Here is a 25931-nt window from a genome sequence, read left to right as displayed (position 1 = left end):
GCTTATGCGTGCAAACCGCCGTGTCAGACGCGCAATCCGCCTCCCTGTTCTCTGGGCATGCGGCGGTTTCTCCGCGCTCCATCAAGCCAGTAAATGCAGGTCTCTGCGCGCAAGCTGCCATGTTGAACGCGGAATCAGCCGCCTTATTCTGAGTACTTGTGGCGGCTTTTCCGCGTTTTCTCACAAATTTGCTGAAAAACACAGCCTACCAGTGCTGATCAGCCACTGGCAGGCTGATCGCTGCAGCCCCCTGTTTACAGTGACGGGAGCTCACGCTCCTGCGAGCTCCTGTCAAATCACGATCCTCGCGAGATGACACTATATGGCAGCGCGGAGGAACAATAGAGTCACTCTGCCGCCTCCAATCTGCTTTAGGCGGTCGGCGAGTGGTTAAAGAGACTCTGTAACATTAAAAACATCCCCTGGGGGGTACTCACCTCGGGTGGGGGAAGCCTCCGGATCCTAATGAGGCTTCCCACGCCGTCCTCTGTCCCACGGGGGTCTCTCCGCAGCCCTCCGAACAGCCGGCGACTGTGCCGACTGTCATTTCAATATTTACCTTTGCTGGCTCCAGCGGGGGCGCTGTGGCGGCTTTCCATTCCGAACTACACGGAAATACCCGATCTCATTCGGGTCCGCTCTACTGCGCAGGCGCAGGAGACTTGCGCCTGCGCAGTAGAGCGGACCCGACGGCGATCGGGTATTTCCGTGTAGTTCGGAATGGAAAGCCGTCAGAGCGCCTGCGCAGGAGCCAGGAAGGTAAATAATGACGTCACCGCTGCCCGGACTCCACGGAGGGCTGCAGCGAGACCCCTGACGGATGGAGGACGGCGTGGGAAGCCTCATTAGGATCCGGAGGCTTCCCCCACCCGAGGTGAGTACCCCCCAGGGGATATTTTTATGTTACAGTTCCTCTTTAAGGGTGAACGTATGGTACTTGGAATGGAAATGTTTCAGGTTAGGCACAAGGTTAAGGTGAGACATTTGAGGGGAAGTAATGGTTATCAAGGGGTTAAGCCTAGGCGTAGGAGAAGTAGTGGTTAGGATTAGGAACAGGCCAGGAAGTGAGATCAGGGCTAGGCAGGGCTAGGGCTAGGCATAACAGCTTCCAATACTTTATGGGCAACAGGAGAACCCTTATGAGTGTGTTTAACAAGAACGTCAATGGCTCAAACACAATTAATTTATCTTGCCAACACAACTTTTTTGTCACTTTCCACCTAAAGTTCAACCCTGTGTTTTGAATGGACATCTCCTTTACAGCTTACATAGTATTTACATTAAAATTCTAAATTGCTCTGATCTCTCAGTTTAATTGGCATTAAATGCTGCTATTTTATCTATTTCCAACAGATAAAGCACTGGTTATTTTACCTTCACATCAATGCATCTCTCCAGAAACATGCATAGAATTTTACTCAGTAGTGGTACTCAGAATTTGCTTGTAAAAGGTACTTACGACTTATGAATAATAATAATAATATGATCATCATCATTTGGAAGTCATAATATCACTCAGAAGAAAAACTACAGTATTACTATCAATGGGAAGTGGGGGATTATTTATTGTAGACTGCAAACTTAAAGAGGAACTGTCGAGAAAATAACAATGAATAAAAGTGCTTATTTTTTACTATATTAATTTATATATTATTTAGTCAGTGTTTTCCCATTGTAAAAATCTTTCCTCTCCATTTTACATTCTGATATTTATCACGGGTGGTAAAATCTTTAGTTCTGCCAGGTGATTTGTACAGAATGTTAGTTTACAGAGAGTTCTATGCACAGAGGGATTGCTTGCTTGGCAGTTGGAAAAAGCTGTTATTTCCCACAGTGTAGCCAGGTTGACATACAACAAACTGTCTGGACCATGGTCATGACATCACACTGTAGGAGGGGTTTCACCACAATATCAGCCAAACAGACCACTGTAATAATATTAGCGAATAGGTAAAGATTTCTAGTGGGAAATGGGGTATCGGCTACTGATTGGGATAAAGTTCAATTTTTCAAAAACAAATTGAAACCACATTTGTTGCCAGCTCCATTGACATTAAAGGGCAACTGTAATGAGAGGATGGAACTCACAACTTTCGAGAAACTTTTTTTAACTGCTAGGGTCCCATCCAACTTACTGTCCAGACTATACAAAGATAGCGCCTCAGTGAACTTACTTACTTTGGACAAGCTTTTTATCTGGGACTCCTACCTAAGCATAAAAATTCCCACTAATATAAGACCTATGATATTTAGGCAAATATGGTATAGTCATAACCCTTTTTTTACAACTGCTACAGCTCAGCTGAAATTAACTAACCAATGGTCCATCACAGTAGAAAATAAATTAATATCAATAATTGTTGGAGATGCCACACTGGGACTTCTTAAAGTTCTCATATTTAGTAGTCCTGTCCTAATCTCTACTCCTTCTGGCAGGACATTACCAACTCTTTTAAATGGCTTGACCATAAGTGTAATATAAATATCCTAACAACATTCTTTGGTTGGCACCATTATAAAAGACCGATTAATTCAGGTGACTAGCCTATTGGATCTTATGATGTATCCCTTTGATAAAAAGTACACCACCTCCCCCAGGGTTAGATAGGATATAAAAAGGTGTTATGCATGATTGAATGGTTGGTCCCTGGCATGACTTTTAAAGAAAGATAGAATATTGAAGATAAATAAACAAGGGCCTAGCTCAGCCTATGTAAGGTAATGTGTTGTTTATTTATTTATTTATGTATTTATATACCGCCGACATATTACACAGCGCTGTACAGAGTATATTATCTAGTGACTAACTGTCCCCCAGAGGGGCTCACAATGTAATCCCTAGTGGTTAGCACTCTCGCCTTGCAGCACTGGGTCCCTGGTTCGAATCCCAGCCAGGTCAATATCTGCTAGGAGTTTGTATGTTCTCCCTGTGTCTGTGTGGGTTTCCTCCGGGTACTACGGGTTCCTCCCACATCCCAAAAACATACAGATAAGTTAATTGGCTTCCCCCTAAATTGGCCCTAGACTACAATAGATACTGTACACAATACATATGTGGTAGGGATTAGATTGTGAGCTCCTCTGAGGGACAGTTACTGACTAGACTATATACTCTGTACAGCGCTGCGGAAGATGTCGGCGCTATATAAATACTAAATAATAATAATAATAAATGTCTATGTATGTAGTGCATGTATCGTAGTCTAGGGCCAATTTTAGGGGGAAGCCAACTACCATAACTTATCTGTATGTTTTGGGATGTGGGAGGAAACCGGAGTGCCCAGAGGAAACCCACACAGACACGGGGAGAACATACAAACTCCTTGCAGATGTTGACCTGGGATACAAGCCGGGGACCCAGCGCTGTAATACTGTAAATATGAAAATATGTATAAACATACTATCGTATTGGTCATTGGAAATTAGTAAATAGCAAACTATGATGTAACCATTTGCCCAACCCTAGGAGCGAGTTGATGAAGCCTACTTTACTAGTCGGGCTACTAACACTAGGTGCAGCTGATGTTTATGGGGGAAAAAAAAGAGAGAGATCTGTTGGCTGCCCGCACACCGCAGGCCGACTACCCCGATTCCTGTGCATTAAAATCTCACCTGTTACAGCTGCTCCTGCTTCCTCCATTTGTTTCCCTGTAGTACACAGCTGTAGTGGATTGTACTGTATGGGGAGTGCTGGTTCCACCTACCCCTGTCTGATGGCCTTCCTCTCACTGCTCTCTTCCAGGCTGCCCTCCGCAGCTCTTTCTGGCTTCCCTCCATCCTCCGATGCTCGACAATGTAGGGCAACCACAACTATGGCTGGAAGGAGAGGTGCAGCTTCACACAGTTATCTTCACTGCTGCCACCTGCTGTCCGTGCAGTGTATAGCCTTCCTTCATTCTCCTGGGCTCAGCACTGCAGGACAGCGACATCTATGGCTGGCAGGAGAGGTGCAGCTTCACACAGTTATCTTCACTGCTGCCACCTGCTGTCCGTGCAGTGTATAGCCTTCCTTCATTCTCCTGGGCTCAGCACTGCAGGACAGCGACATCTATGGCTGGCAGGAGAGGTGCAGCTTCACACAGTTATCCTCACTGCTGCCACCTGCTGTCCGTACAGTGTAAAGCCTTCCTTCATTCTCCTGGGCTCAGCACTGTAGGACAGCGACATCTATGGCTGGCAGGAGAGGTGCAGCTTCACACAGTTATCCTCACTGCTGCCACCTTCTGTCCGTGCAGTGTATAGCCTTCCTTCATTCTCCTGGGCTCAGCACTGCAGGATAGTGACATCTATGGCTGGCAGGAGATTTGCAGCTTCACACACTTATCCTCACTGCTGCCACCTGCTGTCCGTGCAGTGTATAGCCTTCCTTCATTCTCCTGGGCTCAGAACTGCAGGACAGCAACATCTATGGCCGGCAGGAGAGGTGCAGCTTCACACATTTATCCTCACTGCTGCCACCTGCTGTCCGTGCAGTGTATAGCGTTCCTTTATTCTCCTGGGCTCAGCACTGCAGGACAGCGACATCTATGGCTGGCAGGAGAGGTGCAGCTTCATACAGCCATCCTCAATGCTTCCACCATACTGTCCATACAGTAGCTCTGCATTACAAGCAGCATCAGCAGAATGTTTGCAAAACAGGATTTACTAAGAAGGGGTTGGGACACGGGACAATGGGGTGGGATCCAGGAAAGTCCTGCCCAAAACGGGACGTTTGGGGGATATGCTACCAGGGACCAGGGTTCTAATTTTTTTCAAAACTAGTTGCCAGCAGCCACATCCCAAAAGACACCATCGGTAGCCTAATTCAGTTTATTTTAGCATTGTATATACCGTATATAGACCGGCTGTAATAAGTAATTCAGAGGATGCTTCTCTGAGACCCCATAATTAGCTGTGGCTATAGAAAGTAAGCACCAAAACTGTTGGATCACTATGAGCTACTCTGCATTTTTGGTAGTACATCGCCCTGATGTAAGAAGATCCTGAAAACAATGTATTTCTGAGGTTGGGGGTGCATTGCCATTTCTGATATGTAAAATCTGACTATTTTCTCTTTGTTTATTTCCAGGACTGAGAAACAAATCTTATAGGTCTACCACTCCAGAGTTTCCTGTACAGGCCCTGATGGACGGAGGAAACTCCTGTAAGCCAGATGCCACTGGAGATGATTTCCTACAAGAAGCTTTCAAAATAATAATGGAGGAAGGTGTACAAAAAGCCACGGACAGGAATCAGAAGGCAAGTACTGTGGTTAAAGCTGATATCTAGCAAAACATAGAAAGCCACTTGTTAAAGAGACTCTGAAGTCTCCTAAAAACGAGGATTTTACTTTAAAAACCTCTTTAACGTAATTGCCCCTCCTAAAACGCTGACAACACCATAAATCACCCCTAATTACCCCAGCAAAATCCACGACTTTCTTGGTCGTGAATTTTGCAGCTGGAGGAAGCAGAGCTTTCAGCCGCAGCTCTGCCTCAATGCGAGTCTATCAGCGAGTATCTCCACCTCTCCCCGCGGGGGAGAGGCGGTGATCCATGCTGATGGACGCGTGTAGAGGCAGAGCAGCAGCTGAACGCTCTGCCTCTATGCGGAAGGAGCCCCGCGATGTCCCCCTGTGAATTTGGGGTGATTTATGGCATTGTCAGCTGCGGGGATGCAGCGTTTTAGGAGGGGCAATTAGGTTAAAGAGATTTTTAAAGTAAAAACCTCATTTTTAGGAGACTTCGGAGTCTCTTTAATCTAGCAAAGTGGTTGTATTTATAAAAAACACATTAAATGTACCAGAATATACAACTAATACAATCATCTCTGCTGCACACCAGGACTTAACGTTACTGTTAATGATATGATCCCAAAGTCGATTGATCATTTCTAATTGCCGCGGTAATCAGTTGAAAATGCAAGAAAATGATTACGAGGAAATGGGGCCCTCGGCAAGATAGCAGTTTTGCCCACCACTGATAGTCACATGGCTTTTTTAGTAAGATTTGGAGGGGGCCAGCATCCACCAGGGCCCTAGACTCTCTCTAGACCCTAGGCAACTGCCTAGGCTTGCCTTGTGGATGATCCGGCCTTGGGTCATGCCCATTACCTTACGAATTTCGGCTAAGCAATTCGATCAGATTAATGAAATCGATCAGTTTTTCTGCTCAATTACAGCTGCAATCGGAAACAATCGATCTCCTGCGAGATTGTAAATGGCTGTGGGAAATGGTCCAACATTTATCCTGTTAAGACTTTTGGTTACCTCTAGGTATGTGAATGGATGGAACCAGAGGAGCTGCTGAAAGTCCTGGATTTAAATCTGCAAAGTAATGGAGAATCCCAGGACACATTGCTAAGATACTGCAGAGACATCATTAAACTGAGCGTTAAAACAGGTCTACTATCAGCTTGTGATCTTTACCTTTATAATGTGAATTGATGGTACATTCAACTCATGTAATAAATTACTGTATCCTTAGGTCACCCCCGCTTTTTCAATCAGTTGTTTTCGGGGTTAGATCGCCATGCTTTGACCGGCAGAATCATAACTGAGACTTTGAACACCAGTCAGTGAGTACAACCTCTGTGTTCCCTTTAAATCAAATGAAAATTGACTGCGTCCTTGGTTAATGACTGCACATGATGTCAGAATGGGCTGTCCCTTGGCTTTAGCTAGAGAAAAAGAACTGTGCGCACTCACCAATCTGCATGCACAAAAATAGTAATAGCTGTCAGCCATTTTCCTGTGTCCAACATACCGTATATCATCTCATATCTTACATATTCTGTTTACAACTCCTTGTTAGCCACATGCACTGGTACCTGTAAATGTAAAAAACCTAGGATCGTGGCTGTGGCTGGATAGTGTACTGATTAACCACTTAAGGACCACAGGCTTAAACCTCCCCTAAAGACCAGGCCATTTTTCACAAATTAGGCCACAGCAGCTTTAAGGCCTCACTGCAGGGCCGCACAACTCAGCACACAAGTGATTCCCCCTCCCTTTTCTGCCCAGCTATGATCGCTCCTAGGATGTTTATTGTTTTTTTCCAAATATTTATATGGTTATTTTTTAAATAAAATCTTGTATTTTTTTTTTATTTTGTCTCCCCCCTCCCTCCCCCTGCTAGCTAATCACTGTGATCGGCGGGCTTCACCCCTGAGCATGCCAGGGGGACAGCTGTGTCACACGGCTGTCCCCAGTACAGCGCTGCTTTAGATTGCAGCTCTGTACAGAATAGACAATAGACTGCGGTTTCGGCGTCTAACAGTCTCCTAGCGCTGGGAGACTGATGGTGGAGCGGAGCTCCGCCATCCAACCGGAGATGCGAGTGCATCGGCGAGCGCGATCTCCTGCAAATCCCCGCCCCAGGACTTTACGCTGATAGACATTAGGTGGTCTTGGGCCTGCCGCGGTGGCAACACCCGTCGGCGTGATGTGGTCGGCAACAAGTTAAAGGCTCTGCCTCTGACACAGGAGACCAGTCCGCCAAGAGAAAAGCACAATGAAAATGTTCTGTGTCTTGTCTTGACTGCCACCCTTCAACCCTTCTCACAGTTGTCTAATCACTTTTATATCGCTTTTCCAAAGAGAGGTTTAGGCGCATCACATCACTTTATGACTAAAAGGTTTTGCTTTATTCTCAACTTTAATAAAAATTACAGGGGCCGTTTGCTCAAAAAGGAGACTCACAATTCTGTTGCATAAGTCATGTAGAAATGCCAATGTAATTGAAAAGGTGGTCGACTTTTCGCATCTCTATTAGGGCTTTCTCATTGCATTGTTTCTGGGTAGAAAATGCTCAAAGGAAGATCTGAAAAAAATGATGCTAATAAATTGACTATGTTTTATTGTATATAAACAAAACAATTCTTGTCTCTAATAGTGGTTATAAAGAGTTTGATTTTCATTTTTTAAATTTGTACTAAACATCCAATTTTGAAAATTGATCAAACAAAATTTTCCAACATGACTCATTAGGCATTTTATTCTGTTGATCTCTATTTCGGAGTAATAAGCTTACATCATTGCTCGCTAGGAAATATAAATCCAACAATGAAAACTGGACAAATCAAGAAAATTAAGCCAAGCTTATTAGCAACAGAAAAAGCTCCATTTGCTTTTGTGCAGCAATAAAGCATCTTTAGGTTTTCAGTGGTGGCTATGACATTTTTCTGGGGTGGGAAGACTGATTAAGGCAATGGCAGATCCTGTAGGGATGGTAATGAGTATGGGTTGTTTATTTATAGTGATGCCTAGCTTATAATACAATAGCTGCTAGATAGAAGAAAATAAATCATTTTGTGTATATTTTACAGATACACCTATGAGGTTGCTCCAGTGTTTGTGTTGATGGAAGATGAAATTCTCAGGACAATGAGAAGTTTCATTGGCTGGAATAATGGAGATGGCATATTTTGTCCAGGTATTGTGAGCCTAAAGACAGCAGCTGAGTTTTAAATTTTATGTTGAACATATACAGGGAAACTATGATGTGACCTTCTGCAAAGCCATGAAGCTCCTCTAAGTATGAACACTGTCTTGTTAGATCTATTTGTGCATTCAGTACATCCATAATAAATGGTCTATTAGGCCTGTTTCGAAAACAGGAGCTTGATGCAACACCCGCATCTGCCCGCATGCATGCCCCCGTCTGCACACACTCACACACACCCACGTCCGCCAGCGCATGCTTCCACGTCCGTCCGCATGCGTGGCCACAGCTGGGGCTCCACGCCTCCATACTGGGCGTCTGACATAAACACAGCCCATGGACGCAGGTCCCAGGGCTATTAATAGGTAGGATGAAAATAACAAAGAATGGAGATTGTTTACAAGAGATTGTTTAAATGTCATTAGGTTTTAAAGGGAATGTCCAAGCAAAATAAAAAAATGAGTTTCACTTACCTGGGGCTTCTACCAGCCCCATGCAGCCATCCTGTGCCCTCGTAGTCACTCACTGCTGCTCCAGTCCCCCGCTGGCAGCTTGCTGACCTCGGAGGTCGGCGGGACGCATTGCGTACATTTTTACGCATTCCCGCTAGTGCAGGAACATTAACACATACATTTTGATGCATTACTGGTTCAATACATAAAAATGTACGCATTGAACCAGTAACACGTAAAAATGTATGTGTTAATGTTCCTGCACTAGCGGGAATGCGTAAAAATGTATGCAATGCGTCCTGCCGACCTCCGTGGTCGGCAAGCTGCCAGCGGGGGACTGGAGCAGCAGTGAGTGACTACGAGGGCACAGGATGCAGGGGCAAATCCAGGATTTTCAAGGGGGGGGGGTTCCTGATAGGTCTCTTTTGGCGAGCCGCACACTACCGCGCATGCGTTTGCCCACAAAATCCACATGATGCACAGCATTTCTCCACAAAATACACACAATGCGCAGTGTTTCCCTACAAAATACACATGATGCAGTAGCGTTTCGCCAAAATATATATAATGTGGCAGTGATTAAGTAGCCAGATAACCCCCCTTTATTATGGATAACGAAATTACCCCACCCCTCTTTAGTATAGGTGACCAGATGACCCCCATTTATCACACAGGTAGCCAGATGAGGCCCCCCCCAGTTAGGATAAGTAACCATATGATCCCCATTTATAGTATATAGCCAGATAACTCCCCGTTCAGTACATTCCCCCTTGTATTTCGCCAGATCCCCCTTGTATATATGGCCAGTGTATATAGTCAGATCCCCTGTATATATAGCCAGAGATCCCCCCCCCTGTATATACCCATATACCCACTGTATGCAGCCAGATGCCTCCCCCTGCATATAGCCAGTGTATATAGCCAGATCCCCCTGCATATAGCCAGTGTATATAGCCAGTTCCCCCTGCATACAGCCAGTGTATATATATAATCGTAATGTGGGCAGCAGCCATCAGAAAATAATCGTAATGTGGGCAGCAGCCAGCAGTCATCAGAAAATAATCGTAAAGTGGGCAGCAGTCACCAGAAAATCACAATGTGGGCAGCGGGCACCAGAAAATCGCAATGTGTGGGCAGCAGTGACCAGAAAATCATAATGTGGGCAGCAGACACCTGAAAATCGCAATGTGGGCAGCAGACACCTGAAAATCGCAATGTGGGCAGCAGTCATCAGAAAATCGCAATGTGGGCAGCAGTGACCAGAAAATCGTAATGTGGGCAGCAGACACCTGAAAATTGCAATGTGGGCAGCAGACACCTGAAAATCGCAATGTGGGCAGCAGTCACCTGAAAATCGTAATGTGGGCAGCAGGCACCTGAAAATCGCAATGTGGGCAGCAGTGACCAGAAAATCGTAATGTGGGCAGCAGTGACCAGAAAATCGTAATGTGGGCAGCAGTCACATGAAAATCGTAATGTGGGCAGCAGACACCTGAAAATCGCAATGTGGGCAGCAGTGACCAGAAAATCGTAATGTGGGCAGCAGTCACATGAAAATCGTAATGTGGGCAGCAGACACCTGAAAATCGTAATGTGGGCAGCAGACACCTGAAAATCGCAATGTGGGCAGCAGACACCTGAAAATCATAATGTGGGCAGCAGACAACTAAAAATCGCAATGTGGGCAGCAGTGACCAGAAAATCGTAATGTGGGCAGCAGACACCTGAAAATCGTAATGTGGGCAGCAGACACCTGAAAATCGTAATGTGGGCAGCAGACACCTGAAAATCGTAATGTGGGCAGCAGAAACTAGAAAAAAAATGCACCTGAGAAAAAAAACCAAATCACTTACCTGACAGAAATCTTCTCCTCTCCTGGCATCTGGCACCAGCTCCCCGATGATCCTCCTGCAGCACATCTCCCGCGCTGACAGGCAGAGTGCAGGGCTATGGCAAGATGGCTCCCGAAGCCCTGTACTGGAGACACAGTCTCCAGAGCAGGGCTTCGGCAGCCATCTTGCCGTAGCCCTGATCTGCCTCCGGGAGACTGCGGGGAAGAAGCAGCATATCTGGCTGGGGGTTCCCTCAATAGGGAAGGTGACAGCGCTCCCCCCCCCCCCCACACGGCTAGCGGGCCCCGGGCCCCCCTACTGCGCACACACATGAGCAAGCGGCAGCTGCACTATTACATTCAGTGGCTGCCGCTGCTCAGATTCCGGAGGCACTTCCGGTCTAGGTGCAAGGGGGTGGTTCCAGACACCCGGAACAACCCCTTCCGTGCGCCAGTGGGATGGCTGCATGGGGCTGGTAGAAGCCCCAGGTAAGTGAAACTCATTTTTTTTATTTTGCTTGAACCTTCCCTTTAAGAATGTTTATTCTCTTTCTACTGTAGGAGGTTCCATATCCAATATGTATGCTATGAACATAGCTCGATTTCAGCGGTTTCCACACTGCAAAGAAAGAGGCCTACAAGCCTTACCAAGGCTAACACTCTTCACTTCAGAGGAGGTGAGATCAAGACCTTAAAGGGTGAGATGGCAATTGTTTTGTATTATTGTTATTTTCAGAAGTGAGACATCTCAAGGATTTGTGTACAAAACAAAAAGAGTAAGAAACTTGACTGAAATGTTTGAAAAACCTGTGTTATTTGTTCTAACATTACTATTTGTCATTGTCATGGCATAACGTTCTTGTAGAAATTTTGTGTAGTGAACTTTACTCTCATGGTATGTTCTAGTGTTCCAATACATAAAGTAATACGTTTTTTATTCAACATGACTGGCTGCAATAAATCCTGGTCAATTCAAGGGACCATATGGTTGTTTGAATAACTAACCCAGCACTTCAGTTTCAGAAAACTTTGCTGTTAAATACATTTTGAAAGGATTTAAAAATGATATAATGTGTTAAATTACAATCTTTTGTGGTACTTTACTGGTATATTTTGTTTAAATTATAACTACAGGTCCAGATATTAAAAATGCCATCTAATACACATAGGCCTATATGCAATTACAGTAAACTTGTAGGGAAAAATGTACCCCTGGTGGGTACTTACCTTTAGGAGGGGGAAGCTTCTGGACCCTAATGAGGCTTCCCCCATCTCCCTCCGCCAGCCCGTTTTGGCAGCTTGAAGCACAAGCTGACAATAATATTTGCTTTTGCCTGCCGGTGCAGGTGCAGTAGTGACTCTCCACTTGGGATCCATCAAAAATAGCCCAGGGCTGGATCCCCTTTGCTGAGGTGGACAGGCAAAGCCTCTTTAGGATCCAGAGGATACCCCCTCTCGACGAAAGTACACCCCAGGGGCATTTTTTTCCCTTCAGGTACACTTTATCTTTTTCATCCTAAAGATTTATACATACCTACCAACAATCTGTCCAATTATCTGCCAAACTTGTCTGTTAAGCCCCATTCACACGCTCAACAGTGGTCTTTTATGCAGCTTTTGTTGGGAAACAAGTTGAAACAACTAAAAAATGTATTTTGCTATTGTTCAAAAAGCTGATAAGACTGATAAGAAGTCAATCCAACAGTTGGATTGACTTCTTATCAGTCTTATCAGCTGTTTGAACAATAGCAAAATACTTTTTTAGTTGTTTCAACTTGTTTCACAACAAAAGTTGTATGGGGCTTAGGCCTCGTTCACATCAAATGCGGTGCTGTACGTTTTTTCCCACTGCGGATGTGTGCGTTTTTTTAGTGCAGGGCAAAAACAATGCATTGCTATGCGTCTCGTTCACATCTATGCGTTTCCAACGTACGCGTTTTTGAAACGCATAGATGCATGCATATGTGTGCGGAACGCGAACAAACGCATAGCAATGAAAGTCAATGGAAACGCAGATGGCCGCATGACCATGCGTTTTTTTATGCGTATTTGGCCATGCGTTTGGGGATGGACAACGTGACTCACTTCCTCTTCCTTTCTCTCTCAAGATGGCGACCGACATCTCTCACACTCCTATCACCTTCACACTTCCTACAAAACCCACACAGAAAGGAAGTGACATCAAGAAAAGAAAAAAACAAATTTTTTTTAACACACCTTTATTGAGAAATGTCCAGGTGTCCAAAAACGCATACTAAATAAAGACGCACACAAACGCATTTAAAAACCGCATACAAACGCGTACAAATGTACGCGTTTTGTCCATGCGTTTTCTGATGCGTTTCCCAAGCACACCAAACGCAGAATATATGAACGAGGCCTTAGTTGCAAGAGGCAAGTTTGGTAGATAGTTGGACAGATAGTTGGTAGGTGTGTATGAACCTTAAGTTATATGTTCACACCTTGTCAATAAAATGCCCTTTAAACCACTAGCAACCTAGAAAATACTCAAAATAACTGATAGCACTTTTTTTGCCTAATTTTTTGGTACTTTTTCAATTGGAAAGTGCTGAAAAGATATTTGAAAAAGAAGATGAAAAATTATCTCCTAGGAGAAAACTTAAGACATAAAGTTAATTGCATATGGGCCCAAGTGTTTAAATGTTAACTTTTTTTTTTTTTTGTAAAATGAGGATTCTGTAGGTAAACATCTTGCCTTTAAATTTAGAAAAAATGAGCAGAAGCACTTTGTACAGGGGACTCAGTTTCCATGCCATGTGATTAACCGGTTCAGCACCGCAGTGCTGAAAATCTCATGCATCCGAGCAACGTTCAGCTCCCATTCATTCGCCAATAACTTTATTGCTACTTATCACAATGAATTGATCTATATCTTGTTTTTTCCACCACTAATAAGGCTTTCTTTGGGTAGTACATTTTGCTAGGACTTATTTTTTTCTAAATCCATTTTAACAGGAAGATTAAGAAAGAAATGAAAAAATTAATTATTTCTCAGTTTTTGGCCAGTATAGTTTGAAATTATTATACGCTACTGTAATTAAAACTCATGTATTTTATTTGCCCATCTGTCCCGGTTATTACACAGTTTAAATGATGTCCCTATCACAATTTATGGCGCCGATATTTTATTTAGAAATAAAGGTGCATTTTTTCAATTTGCGTCCATCACTACTTATAAGCTTATAATTTAAAATAGTATAATAACATATTCTCTTGACATGCATATTTAAAAAGTTCAGACCCTTGGGTAACTATTTATGTTTTTTTTTATTTTATTTTTTTATTGTATTTTTTTTTCCTTAATAAAAAGTGTATGTGAGTAATTTTTGGTGTGGGAGGGAAACAGCCAATTTTAAATGTAAAAAAAAGACAATTGTTTATTGAAAAATGTATGTGGGTGCAGTTTACTATTTGGCCACAAGATGACCACAGTAAAAAAAATCCTGGATGCGAACGATCTCGCATCCAGGAAGTAAAAGAACATGGAGAAGTTTCCTGGGGGGCAGAAATACCGCGCTCTCTCAATAGAAAGTGTCGGTTTTTCTGCGGGGAAGTTAGATCGGTGAATGGGAATTATATTCCCATTCACTAATCGGGGGCTAGCGGCGGGTGGCGGGAGCGCGCACCACGCGGCGGCAGCAGAGTCTATCTGGACGAACTCACTCGTCCAGATAGGCCGAACTGGTTAAAGTGATTTATTTGGCATCAGTTAATTACATTGTTTATAGACAGATGGCAAAACAAAAAACAAGCTTTTGCAACTGAATAGGCAACACAAGCCTATTTTTACCTTAGGGAACAATGGACCCCGCTCTACCTCCACTCACCAGGGCAGTGCAGCAGCCTGGCAACTCAAACCCAGGCAAGCAACAAAAAGAAGAAATGGTTTTACCTGATCAAATAAACTGTACGTTTTATGTTTTGCCATGGACATTGTGCAGAGCCTTTTCTTCTTTTTGTTCCTATTTTACCTGGCGTGAATCTTGAAAATTATATTGCATATGGCACTGATAGTTAGAAAATTTTTTAAATTAAAATGTCCCGCTGTTTTTGGAATGAGACACAGGCCTAAGTCATATTTTATGCCTGACTTCCTCTTGTCTCTTACTCACAATTCAAATTATTCCACAAAGAGGGAGAGCAGTAAGGGTATGCATAGCTTCTGGGTGCTGTCAGTTCAATACAATGCAAGTTCCTAAAGAAGGTCAGATTTCAGATTTATGGGCTGCACATTTTATTTGTACATTAACCCTCCTGGCGATCAATTAAAACCGCCAAGGGGCAGTGCAGCACTTTTTTTTTTTTTAAATCATGTAGCTAGCCTAGCGCTAGATACATGACAGCCGCTGTGCAGCGGCATCCCCCCACCCTCTTCGATGGCCTCTGGCGATCAAGCCCATCTGGAAATCCCATTCTGAACGGGATTTCCATTAGGGCTTCCCCCATCGGCATGGCGACGGGCGGGATGACTTCATAGACGTCGTAATGTCAAAGGGAGTCCCAATCCACCCCTCAGCGCTGCCTGGCACTGATTGGCCAGGCAGCACATGGGGTCTGGGGGGGGGCGGCACGGCGGGTAGCGGCGAATCGGCGCGGAGTGGCGGCGATCGGGCAGTGCACGCAGCTAGCAAAGTGCTAGCTGCTTGTACCAAAAAAAAATTATGCAAATCGGCTAAGCAGGGCCTGAGAAGTCCTCCTGCGCGGCATAGCCCGAGCTCAGCTCGGGCTTACTGCCAGGAAGGTTAAAGTTCCCTCCCAAAATCTCCCTTCCTCAATTTTGAAGGAAGTAGAGGTCCTTGTTAAAGGGGAACTGAAGTAAGATGTATACGGAGGCTGCCATATTTATTTCCTTTTATTCAATACCAGTTGCCTGGCAGCCCTGCTGGTCTATTTCTCTGCAGTAGTATCTGAATAACACCAGAAACAAGCATGCAGCTAGTCTTGTCAGATCTGACTTTAAAGTCTGAAACACCTGATCTACTGCATGCTTGTTCAGGGGCTATGGCTAATAGTATTAGAGACAGAGGATCAACAGGGCTGACAGGCAACTGGTATTGATTAAAAGGAAATAAATATGGCAGCCTCCGTATACCTCTTACTTCAGTTCCCCTTTAATAAAAAATACTGTAATGCCCTTACTATTCATAAAGATAGGGAATAGAAAAACATCTTGGTCCTTTTTTTTTCCAAGAAGTGTTTTTCGATTGTAAAGAATGTATTTGGGGAGAAAAGAACATGGATGAATATGAAAAATCATAGGTCATGCCTTAGAATTGACCTTTTTAACTGTAGGCACTCCAATCAAGAATCCACCAAAGAGTGAAGTGATGTACAGTATATCCGTAACACACCCATGACATAATTCACATTTAAGTGAGAACAGGCTTTTTAATAAACTACAAACCAGTGGAATATTTAGCAAAATACTACATATAAAATAATATAAAAAATACTATATATAAAAATAATATATATATTTAAAAAATAGTGCTGTTTTTTCATATATTTAGGCACTTTGCCTTTAGCAGGGGCAAACCCAGGCTATTCAAGGGGGATTCCTAAAAGGTCTCTCTCAACTACGCACAATATAATAATATGGTTGGACATTAGAGTATGACTATGGTAGGGATTAGATTGTGAGCTCCTCTGGGGACAGTCAGTGACATGACTATGTACTCTGTGATGTGCTGCAGAAGATGCCACTGCCATATAAATACATAATAATAATAATATGGTAGGACATTAGACTATGACTATGGTAGAATTAGATTGAGAGCTCCTCTAAGAACGTTGAGTGACATAACTATGTACTATGTAAAGCGCTGCAGAAGATGTCAGTGCTATATAAATACATAATAGTAGTTAGAATGAGACAATGCTGATTTTTTTGGGGGGAGGGGGGGATGTGAGGGATGGGAGAGAGATGGTGAGACAGGAGAGAGGGAGTGAGAGATTGAAGAGAGTGGAGGACAGGCAGAGAGAGGAAAGCGAGAGACAATAAAGGGGAAGAGACAAGAGTGAGTGTCTCTGGGGAAGAAGAAAGTGGGGGAAAGAGAGGAGAGGGGAAGAATGAGAGACAAGAATTGGGGAGACAGAGAGAGACACACACAGGACAGACTGAAGGGAGATTCTGGGAACTAATACCCTCCCCCCCCCCCCTATTGTCTAGGTTTAGCTACATGTAAGAGTTGAAAATTGTACCTGCAGCATTTTTTTCTGATCTGTCACTCTTACTGCTTGTTGATCTATTCTGCACAATGCTGTTCAGCTATGTGTTTTGCTTACTTACCTGCCAGTACATTTATGTGCAATCATTCTCTTTGTCATTATGTAAAACATATTTTTGTTTGACATTCAATAAAAATAAAGTAAGAAAAAAGTTGACTTTGCAACAGCTGCAGCTAGAATCTTCTGACATTAGAAATGACAATTTCACAATTTAATTTAAAGAACATTAGAATTTTTGGTTCTTTTCCGTTAGCCGGGCGCAACCGGCAGCAGAGTTACATCTTTCCCTACTATCCGTGGCGGCCTGAAGGGGGAATAGTAATTAACGCCACCTGGTGGTTGCGCCCGGCTAACGGAATAGTACCGATTTTTTTTTTCTATTTTGTACTAGCAAATTTGGAATCTGAAATATTTATTTAATAGAAGTACTCAGAGTTCGGCATACTTCACTATTTCCAACTTGCAAATAGTATTGTGCAATTTCAAGATAACAGCATAATAGCTTTTTGGCTGCAATACAGACAGGCTGCACCTGCTGTATTTGTATTTCTTCTCACAAGACCATGAGCGCCACCTTAAGGATGTTTTATAGGATGTTTTACTCAAAGTATCACAGATGGCTAAGCTTATATACTGTACATGAGCTTGTCGGGCAATCTGTAACCGTTAAGCTGAAAGCAGGAAAGTGTAGCTGTAATTATTGGAGTAAAGACCAATTCCTATTACGGTTTAAATGCAAGACATACAGAAAAAAATACAATGAGGTTTGCTTTATCATACTTTTTTGTAACATGTTTCTGTGTTGTAATGCGTTGCATTTGGATCTGTTGTCTGTGTATGCAGTGGTAATAAAATATGAATATTCTAAAATAATATTCTAAAATAATATTTATTTATATTTTTACATTTCCCCAGTGTAGGCCGGTATTACCAAATAGAGCTGAGTCTGCAGGAGCAGTTTTTGCTATCTGCACAATACCAGATCACATGGTACTGTACTTCACATTGAGTATTTTTGTAACGATCGGTGAAGCACAGAGAGGATCTGATTACCGGTGATCTGCAGTATCACTGGGAATACAGATATATACCAGATTATAAGTGATCTGCAGTATCACCGATAATCCGATATACCAGCTAACCTCTGTTCACCTGAGTAGAGTATAGTGTTAGGTGCAACAGTAACACTTAGAGGACTAGGCCTCAGCGCAGTAAGGAGTACTGCACGGATTCCTTCCGAAGACCTGAACTCTCCAAGATGGGAGGAGTCAGACTGAGAGTAGGAAGGATTGTCTGAAAGTGACACTCTGGAGGAAGTGTCACTAACAGGACGGGGAACCGCCTTCAATAGTAAGGTCGGTTCTCGAGGTCGGACAAGCCAGGTCGTAAACACACGGACAGATAAAGTACAGATTCAGAAGGCAGAGGCGGAGTCTAAGGTACAGGCAGAGTTCGGCAACAGGGTATCAGATATATCGAGGTACAAGATCAGGATGCAGAAGCAGAGTCTAAGGACGAGCCAGGGTTCGGCAACAGAGTGTCAGAATGGCAAGGTACAAGATCAGAGTTCAGGAGGATAGTCAGGCAGGCAAAGGGTCATAACAGGAAATCACAATCAAACTAGTACTTTAAGCTATCAACAAAATCTAGCTAAGTGTAGGATTACAGCCCCAGCTGGTCCCGCACACTTAAGGATCTGACTAAGGGTCTGAGTGCTCCTACGTTGTGTTTGCAACGCCAGACAACCAGCAACTGAGCAGCTAGTAGTATATATACACAGAGATCTCTCCAGCACCTCCCTAAGTGCTGGACCAATGAGGAGTGGAGCCAGAGTCAGCTGACCAGCCTGGTCAGCTGACTCACTTCTGGCTGTCACATAATCCCTGCCTGAGTGCGCGCGCGCGCGTTACTCTAAACCTAGAGGGGCTACGTGTCCCAGCCACACCAGCACCGCTCTGCGGTGTCTCCGCACTGGGGCCATGCGCGCTAACCGCCGCGTACATCGCGGCGGTTTCTCCGCGCTCCGCCATGCCCTGCACGGAGACAGCCGCCTCACACTGAGAGGAGGCGGCTGCCTCTCCGTGTCCTGCCATACTGTGCGCGGAAAGAGCCGCCTACCGCTGACTCATGGCGGCGGCTCTTCCGCGCTTCTTCACAATTTTATTATATTTTTAAAAATGTAAAAATAATAAATAAATAAAAAGAGTTAAAAGAATGAGAAAACCGGGAGACCAAAAGACGTACCAAGCTTTTCCTGTGTGCTTGTATACATTTTTTTTCAATATATTCTTACTGATTTTAACACAAATTTGAAATGGACAAAAATGCAGCATACGGTTGATTTAGGAACTGGACTACAACACAGCGCATTAGTTGGAGCAGAATGTGAACATATGAAAAAAACACTGCGAAAATCATATAGTGCGAAAGGGCTCTAAAAATGTTGTGATTTTTGAGTCTCCTAATTTGAAAATTTCACTGACCCAGAAAGAGAACTGCTGACCAAAACCAGCAGCTGCCTATTAATCAACTGGGAGTTAGTTTATAAATCAATAGCTCGATTGCCTAAATGTCCCTCCTTTGTGCGTCAGTGGAGATTTTACTGTAAGAAGCATTTTTGCTCATACTATTTATTATTTGAGCACCTTTACGATACAAACGGATCCTTAAATCCTTATCCCTACTTATTAAAGATAGAAATTGAACAGATTCTTTCCTGGCAGAATACAACTTCTGAGGACAGGGGAGAGATAGAAAAAGGTCAATAGTCATGTATTTTGGCTCTGGGACACTCAATAGACAGCCACTGAGCAAAGACAATAAAACATTCAATCTACTAGGTAAATGTTTAAATATAAAATAAAAACATGGCATATCTAAACAGTTATTTTTAGGAGAATGAGGATAAATACAATTGTTTATCTTATCATATAATTTTCACCTCGTGTTTACTTTAAAGAAAATGTATAATCTGGGTATATAGTGGCTGATTTTTTTATTTAAATTGAACATTTTTTTTATTTGCCTGTTTGTCATACTGAACTTTTAAGCCTTTTCCTACATTTCCTAAAACACTGATCCAAAACAAGTATGCAGATCAGAGGTTACAGACTCACTTCTGACTTCCTGCATGTTTGTTAACATTTTTAGGCCAAGTGTATGTGGACTTTGATATCGGTTCACTTTCAGTTTACTTTTAGTGTGACAACAGTCCACATCTCAGCTGTTTTATTTATGGGAACGTTGGATGAACTGAGGTCAACCTTAACTTCAACTGATGAAAAACAGATAAACTAACAATTCATCTGATGTCAAACAGATAATTAACCAATGACACAAGTCTTTGTACATTAGCCTTTAAAGAGGAACTTTAGTTGGGGGACCTGGCTAGATAATACTGCCTCTGTTTCTCCTAATCTAGACATTACTCCAAACATCATAGATATGTTATAAAGTCTATAAATACTCATTGCCTCTTACTCCAATGTCTAATTGTTCAACTCTGTACTCTATGTTTAACCTCCTGAGCGGTATGGACGAGCTCAGCTCGTCCATCACCGCCGGAGGCTGCCGCTCAGGCCCTGCTGGGCCGATTTTACTTCAAATAAAGTGCAGCACACGCAGCCGGCACTTTGCCAGCCGCGTGTGCTGCCTGATCGCCGCCGCTCTGCGGCGATTCGCCGCGAGCAGCGGCGAAAGAGGGTCCCCCCAGCCGCCTGAGCCCAGCGTAGCCGGAACAAAAAGTTCCGGCCAGCGCTAAGGGCTGGATCGGAGGCGGCTGACGTCAGGACGTCGGCTGACGTCCATGACGTCACTCCGCTCGTCGCTATGGCGACGATCTAAGCAAAACAAGGAAGGCCGCTCATTGCGGCCTTCCTTGTTTATTCTGGGCGCCGGAGGCGATCGGAAGAACGCCTCCGGAGCGCCCTCTAGTGGGCTTTCATGCAGCCAACTTTCAGTTGGCTGCATGAAATAGTTTTTTTTTAATTTAAACCCTCCCGCAGCCTCCCTGGCGATCTCAATAGAACGCCGGGGAGGTTAATGTACTCCCCTGTCAACTGCGATTGACAATTACACTTATTGCACTGTCACATGACTGTTTTGTTATTTGTTTACTGAAAATTTAATAAAAAGACTTACAAAAAAGAGGAACTTTAGTGAAAAAGGGGAAAAAATAAATCATAGTAAATCATCAAGTACTGCGTGCTAACCGATTGCGCCACTGGAGCAGCTGGGGAAAAAAAATAAATCAATACATTGCAAAATGAGAAGTTACAAAATAGAAGAAAGAAATTATTGATATTCGCCATGTAATTTGTTCATGGAGTTTGATCCACAATAAGCCTGCATGTCATCATCTTTACTACTGGCAGACAAGCAAAAAAAAAAAAACCAGACAGCACTTATAAACAACACTATTGCACGAAATTGGGCAAAGTGCAGGGAAGGGCCAAACTGATATCATCAACCTAAAATAATTAATTAAAGTAGTCTAAATCATGTTCATGTATCCCCCATGCCAACAAAACAATATATAATACCTCTCGCCTTTTGTGGTATTATATATGCCATTATTTATAACCACACTTACTAACAATGCGATAGGCTAAAAGGTTGTTTTTTTTATAGATGTACATATGCACAGAGGGAGATACTGGTTGCTTGGCAGTTAGAAACAGCTGTTATTTCCCACAATGCAACAAGGCTCACAGACAGGAACTGTCAGAACCTAGGCCTTGGCATCACACCGTGGGAGGTGTTCCACCACAATATCAGCAATACAGACCTCCCTGATGATCTAATCGAGAAAAGGTAAAGATTTATCATGGGACAGGGGGAAACAGTAAATTCGGGCGCCTGAGGCTAGTGGACAAATCGGGCGCCGCCATTCACTCCTATAATAAATATCGTTTAATGGGCGCCCGATAGGAAAAAAGGGCGCCGGAGAAAAATAACGTTTTAAAAGCGGCGCCCGGAGACTTAATGTTTTATTACTGCTTCTCATGATTACACATTATTTAATGATTTATACATTTTTAAATATTATTTTTAAACGAAAAACAGTACAATATTTTTTTTCAAACATTATTTTTAAACGAAAAACAGTACATTTTTTTTTTTTTACATTATTTTTAAACGAAAAAACCAACAGGGGGGTCTTAGGTTTAGGCACCAACAGGGGGGTCTTAGGTTTAGGCACCAACAGGGGGGTCTTAGGTTTAGGCACCAACAGGGGGTCTTAGGTTTAGGCACCAAAAGGGGGGTCTTAGGTTTAGGCACCAACAGGGGGGTCTTAGGTTTAGGCACCAACAGGGGGTCTTAGGTTTAGGCACCAACAGGGGGGTCTTAGGTTTAGGCACCAACAGGGGGGTCTTAGGTTTAGGCACTAACAGGGGGGTCTTAGGTTTAGGCACCAACAGGGGGGTCTTAGGTTTAGGCACTAACAGGGGGGTCTAGGGGTTAGGGGTAGGTACAGGGAGGGTTACTTAGGCACCAACAGGGGGGGTCTTAGGTTTAGGCATCAACAGGGGGGTCTAGGGGTTAGGGGTAGGTACAGGGAGGGTTACTTAGTAATTTTTTTTTTAACGTTATTATACGTTTCACTATTTAAACGAAAGATTAACGTTTTTACAATTGCCGATTTAATGCACATTATTTAATGATTTATAACTTTATAAAACATTAATTTTAAACGAAATACAGTACAATACATTTTTAAACGTTATCCATGCTTATCGTTAAAAACCCGGCGCCCTTTTTTCCCAGCGCCCCTTTTTAACGTACGCGGGACAGGGGCCATATGCAATTCAATTTTTCACCTGAGTTTTCGCCTAGGAGATAATTTTTCATCTTCAATTTAAAATAACTTTTTAGCACTTTGCAATGGAAAAAGTACCAAAAAGTAGGTCAACAATTACTGTAAAAGTTATTTTGAGTATTTGTTTGCTTGCTGGTGGCGTAAAAGGCATTTTATTTTAAGTTGTAAAAATATCACCTTGGAGAAAACTCAGGTGAAAAAGTGAATTGCATATGGCCCAGAGAGTATGAGCTAATGATTGGGATAAAGTTCAATCCTTGGTTACAATTCCTCTTTAAGGTGGCAACCTCCGTAAGTCCCCCACTCCAATGTGTTTAGCCTCTAACAAAAGAAATGATTTTTAACTTTTAGCAATGCAAGAGTAATTATTTCTATGCTTTAGGTATTCATCTTAATTTAAGAATAGTATTGTAACACAATGAAGTTTCTCTCAGTACAATTATAAATCCCACTTGCAAATGCATTGTTAATGAAAATACACAAATAATAAACACAAAAAATGTTTTAATTGTTCCTTAACTACATTTAAAACATATTCCTAATTCAATATGAGCCAGTATTTTTAAGCCATTTATGGTCTTCTGAAATAGTTAAATATCTATAGCAAATATGATTTTGCACCCACCAAAATGAAAATAAGGCTACAAATAACGTGTATTAGTGAAGATATATTATATTTTTGGGTAAACAAAAATAAATAGCTCTGGTTTGAAATGACAAAGAGGTGCATACACAAAGCTTATCTCATCATCTTTTTTTCACCCTCTCCTACTCACAATCCCTTTGCATCATATTATTTTACTGTGGCTTGTTTAAGCTATGTAAGCTCATCTACGATGAGTAACATCAGAGTGGTTGTTCAAACAGCCTTTAAATCTAGGTACACATCACACCTTCACTGGTCTGTCATTACATGGGTAAACAATGGCAATAGGCAAAGTTAATACAAGTTTCAGTTGATGATTGCTATATGTTTGTTTTAATAGCATGATGCACAGTTGAAAACTGTATGTGCCACAATTCTTCAGTTCTGGATGTTAGATCCTTTCTGCACATCAAGTATGTATGTTCCTGTTTCACTGGCTTAAAGGTGGCCATACATCAGGCAACTTGGCGGCCGATCGGCCATCCGATTTGATTAATATAATCAAATCAGATGAAAATCGGTACCGCTAAATGCATGCCCGGTCTACAATGCGACCAATTTGGGCTGAAATTGGTTGCATGAATTGATCTGGGGGGCCGACTTGCTCGTTGTGCGGTGACAATGGAGAGCGATATCAGGACGAGAGACTAACGCGGCTCAGTCTGGTTATATCACCTAGATAGGAACGTAGGAAAAAGTGAATTAGATTGGGCCCATTGTCTTTAAGATCGGCCTACTGACATTAAATCACTGCATAATCTGAGCACTGGATACATGAAAGAAATGTTGCAGCTGCGCAGCAATCCCTGCAATTTCAGATCTACAGGTTCTAATAGCCTAGTCATACCCAGAGTCCACCTGAAAACTTTGGTAACAGAGCCTTCTGTCATGCCGCTCCTACATTATGGAACCTCTTACCTTAGCAGATCAGGACAGCTCCATCTCTAGATGTGTTTAAATCCAGACTGAAAACCCACCTGTTCAGTTTGGCATTTTCAGAAATATAATTTAATCCTCTGTGCTAATACTTCACCCTACTACTAATTACTGAATCAGAGAGAGCCTAAGCACTTTGAGTCCTAGGGGAGAACAGCACTATAGAAATGTTATGGTTCTGTTTATTGTTACACAAAAAGGATTCCAGTTGAAAGTAACTTATTTTAAAGTGACTCCGAGCTCATAAAAAAAATGAAAGTTGTACTCACCTGGGGCTTTCTCCAGCCCAGTGCTGGTCGGGAGGTCCCACGACGGCGTCCTGGCTCTTCTCCTTCTCCCCGCTCCGGAATGGCTGACAGGCCGCAGCCCGGGCGACACTCGCCCAAGTGTCGGGCTGCTCCTTCCGCGTATGACGTGGATTACGTCACACGCCGGCCGCCTCGCGTCATCACGGCGGCCGGCGTGAAAGTACTGTGCATGCGCGATTAAAGCGCGCATGCGCCATACTGCCACGCCGGCCGCCGTGATGACGCGAGGCGGCCGGCGTGTGACGTAATTCGCGTCATACGAGGAAGGAGCAGCCCGACACTCAGGCGAGTGTCGCCCAGGCTGCGGCCTGTCAGCCATTCCGGAGCGGGGACTAGGAGAGGAGCCAGGACGCCGTCGTGGGATCTCCCGACCAGCACTGGGCTGGAGAAAGCCCCAGGTGAGTACAACTTTCATTTTTTTTATGAGCTCGGAGTCCCTTTAAATTGGCCTATCTCTCAAACAGTTCCATAAATGTTGTCCCACAACTGAGTCAAGTAATTGATGATTTTTACTGGATAGCAAATCTTAGCTGAAAGTTAGTTAGAAATTATTTTTAATGCCAAACTACAATTTCCATAAATCAGCATAAACTGTTCATTGAATGAAGGGCATTGTGTTTGTTGGCAATAAAAGAACCATTATACAGTACATCAGTTTGCTGCAGACTAGAATTCCACTATCATGTCCAGTACAATGGTATGAATTGTAGAACACAACACAACTATTAAGAGAGGAGCATGCAAGAGATAACATATGCATTAGAAGCGCCAATTCAACAAAGGACATGTTTCTCTGCTCAGATATAAGGATGTGCATGGCAGCGGGATTTCATGTGCTCTTCTGTCTCAAGGTCATACTCATTTCATTTTCATTATCTAATTCTGAACAAGTGCTACTGTGAAAAAATGAACAAAAAATGAAAACTATATTAGAAACAAACATAACTATCAGCTTCTACTTTCAAATATAAAATCATTTTAGATATAAAATTATCTCCTAGCAGAAAACTTGGGAGAAACAGTTAATTGGATAAGGGCCATATGGTTCTTGTAATTGCCTAATGACTGAGAAGGAGTTATCCATCTGTAGAACCCAGAGGGATAAACCTATCTTCTCAATGTGGAACAGAAAAAAAATATTGATTTGTCAATATGATTTAAAATTTCCATTGAGCCCAATCTATTACTGTTTAAATGTGATCAAAAGTTACTATTCAATTAAACTGAAACAATAACAACAACAATAACAATAATATTTATATAGCGCTTTT

At 43.0% G+C, this 25931-nt stretch overlaps 1 protein-coding gene across 4 annotated transcripts in view; it reads left to right on the top strand.

The window, feature by feature from the left end:
- CSAD (cysteine sulfinic acid decarboxylase) overlaps positions 1-25931 on the top strand; it is a 65940-nt gene that overhangs the window by 11171 nt on the left and 28838 nt on the right. For 3 of the 4 annotated variants that reach the window (XM_068267219.1, XM_068267221.1, XM_068267222.1), the window contains exons 2-7: positions 1354-1451; positions 5069-5238; positions 6254-6380; positions 6465-6555; positions 8305-8411; positions 11265-11380. In XM_068267219.1, coding sequence (XP_068123320.1) covers positions 1385-1451; positions 5069-5238; positions 6254-6380; positions 6465-6555; positions 8305-8411; positions 11265-11380 — 678 coding nt within the window. In that variant the 5' untranslated portion in view covers positions 1354-1384. The remainder of the gene's footprint in view (positions 1-1353; positions 1452-5068; positions 5239-6253; positions 6381-6464; positions 6556-8304; positions 8412-11264; positions 11381-25931) is intronic. The other variant, XM_068267220.1, reaches the window with a different exon arrangement.

Source organism: Hyperolius riggenbachi, chromosome 2 (assembly GCF_040937935.1).
Source record: "Hyperolius riggenbachi isolate aHypRig1 chromosome 2, aHypRig1.pri, whole genome shotgun sequence".
In the NCBI taxonomy this organism is placed as follows: Eukaryota; Metazoa; Chordata; class Amphibia; order Anura; family Hyperoliidae; genus Hyperolius; species Hyperolius riggenbachi.
This window is presented reverse-complemented; position numbering and strand designations above follow the sequence as displayed.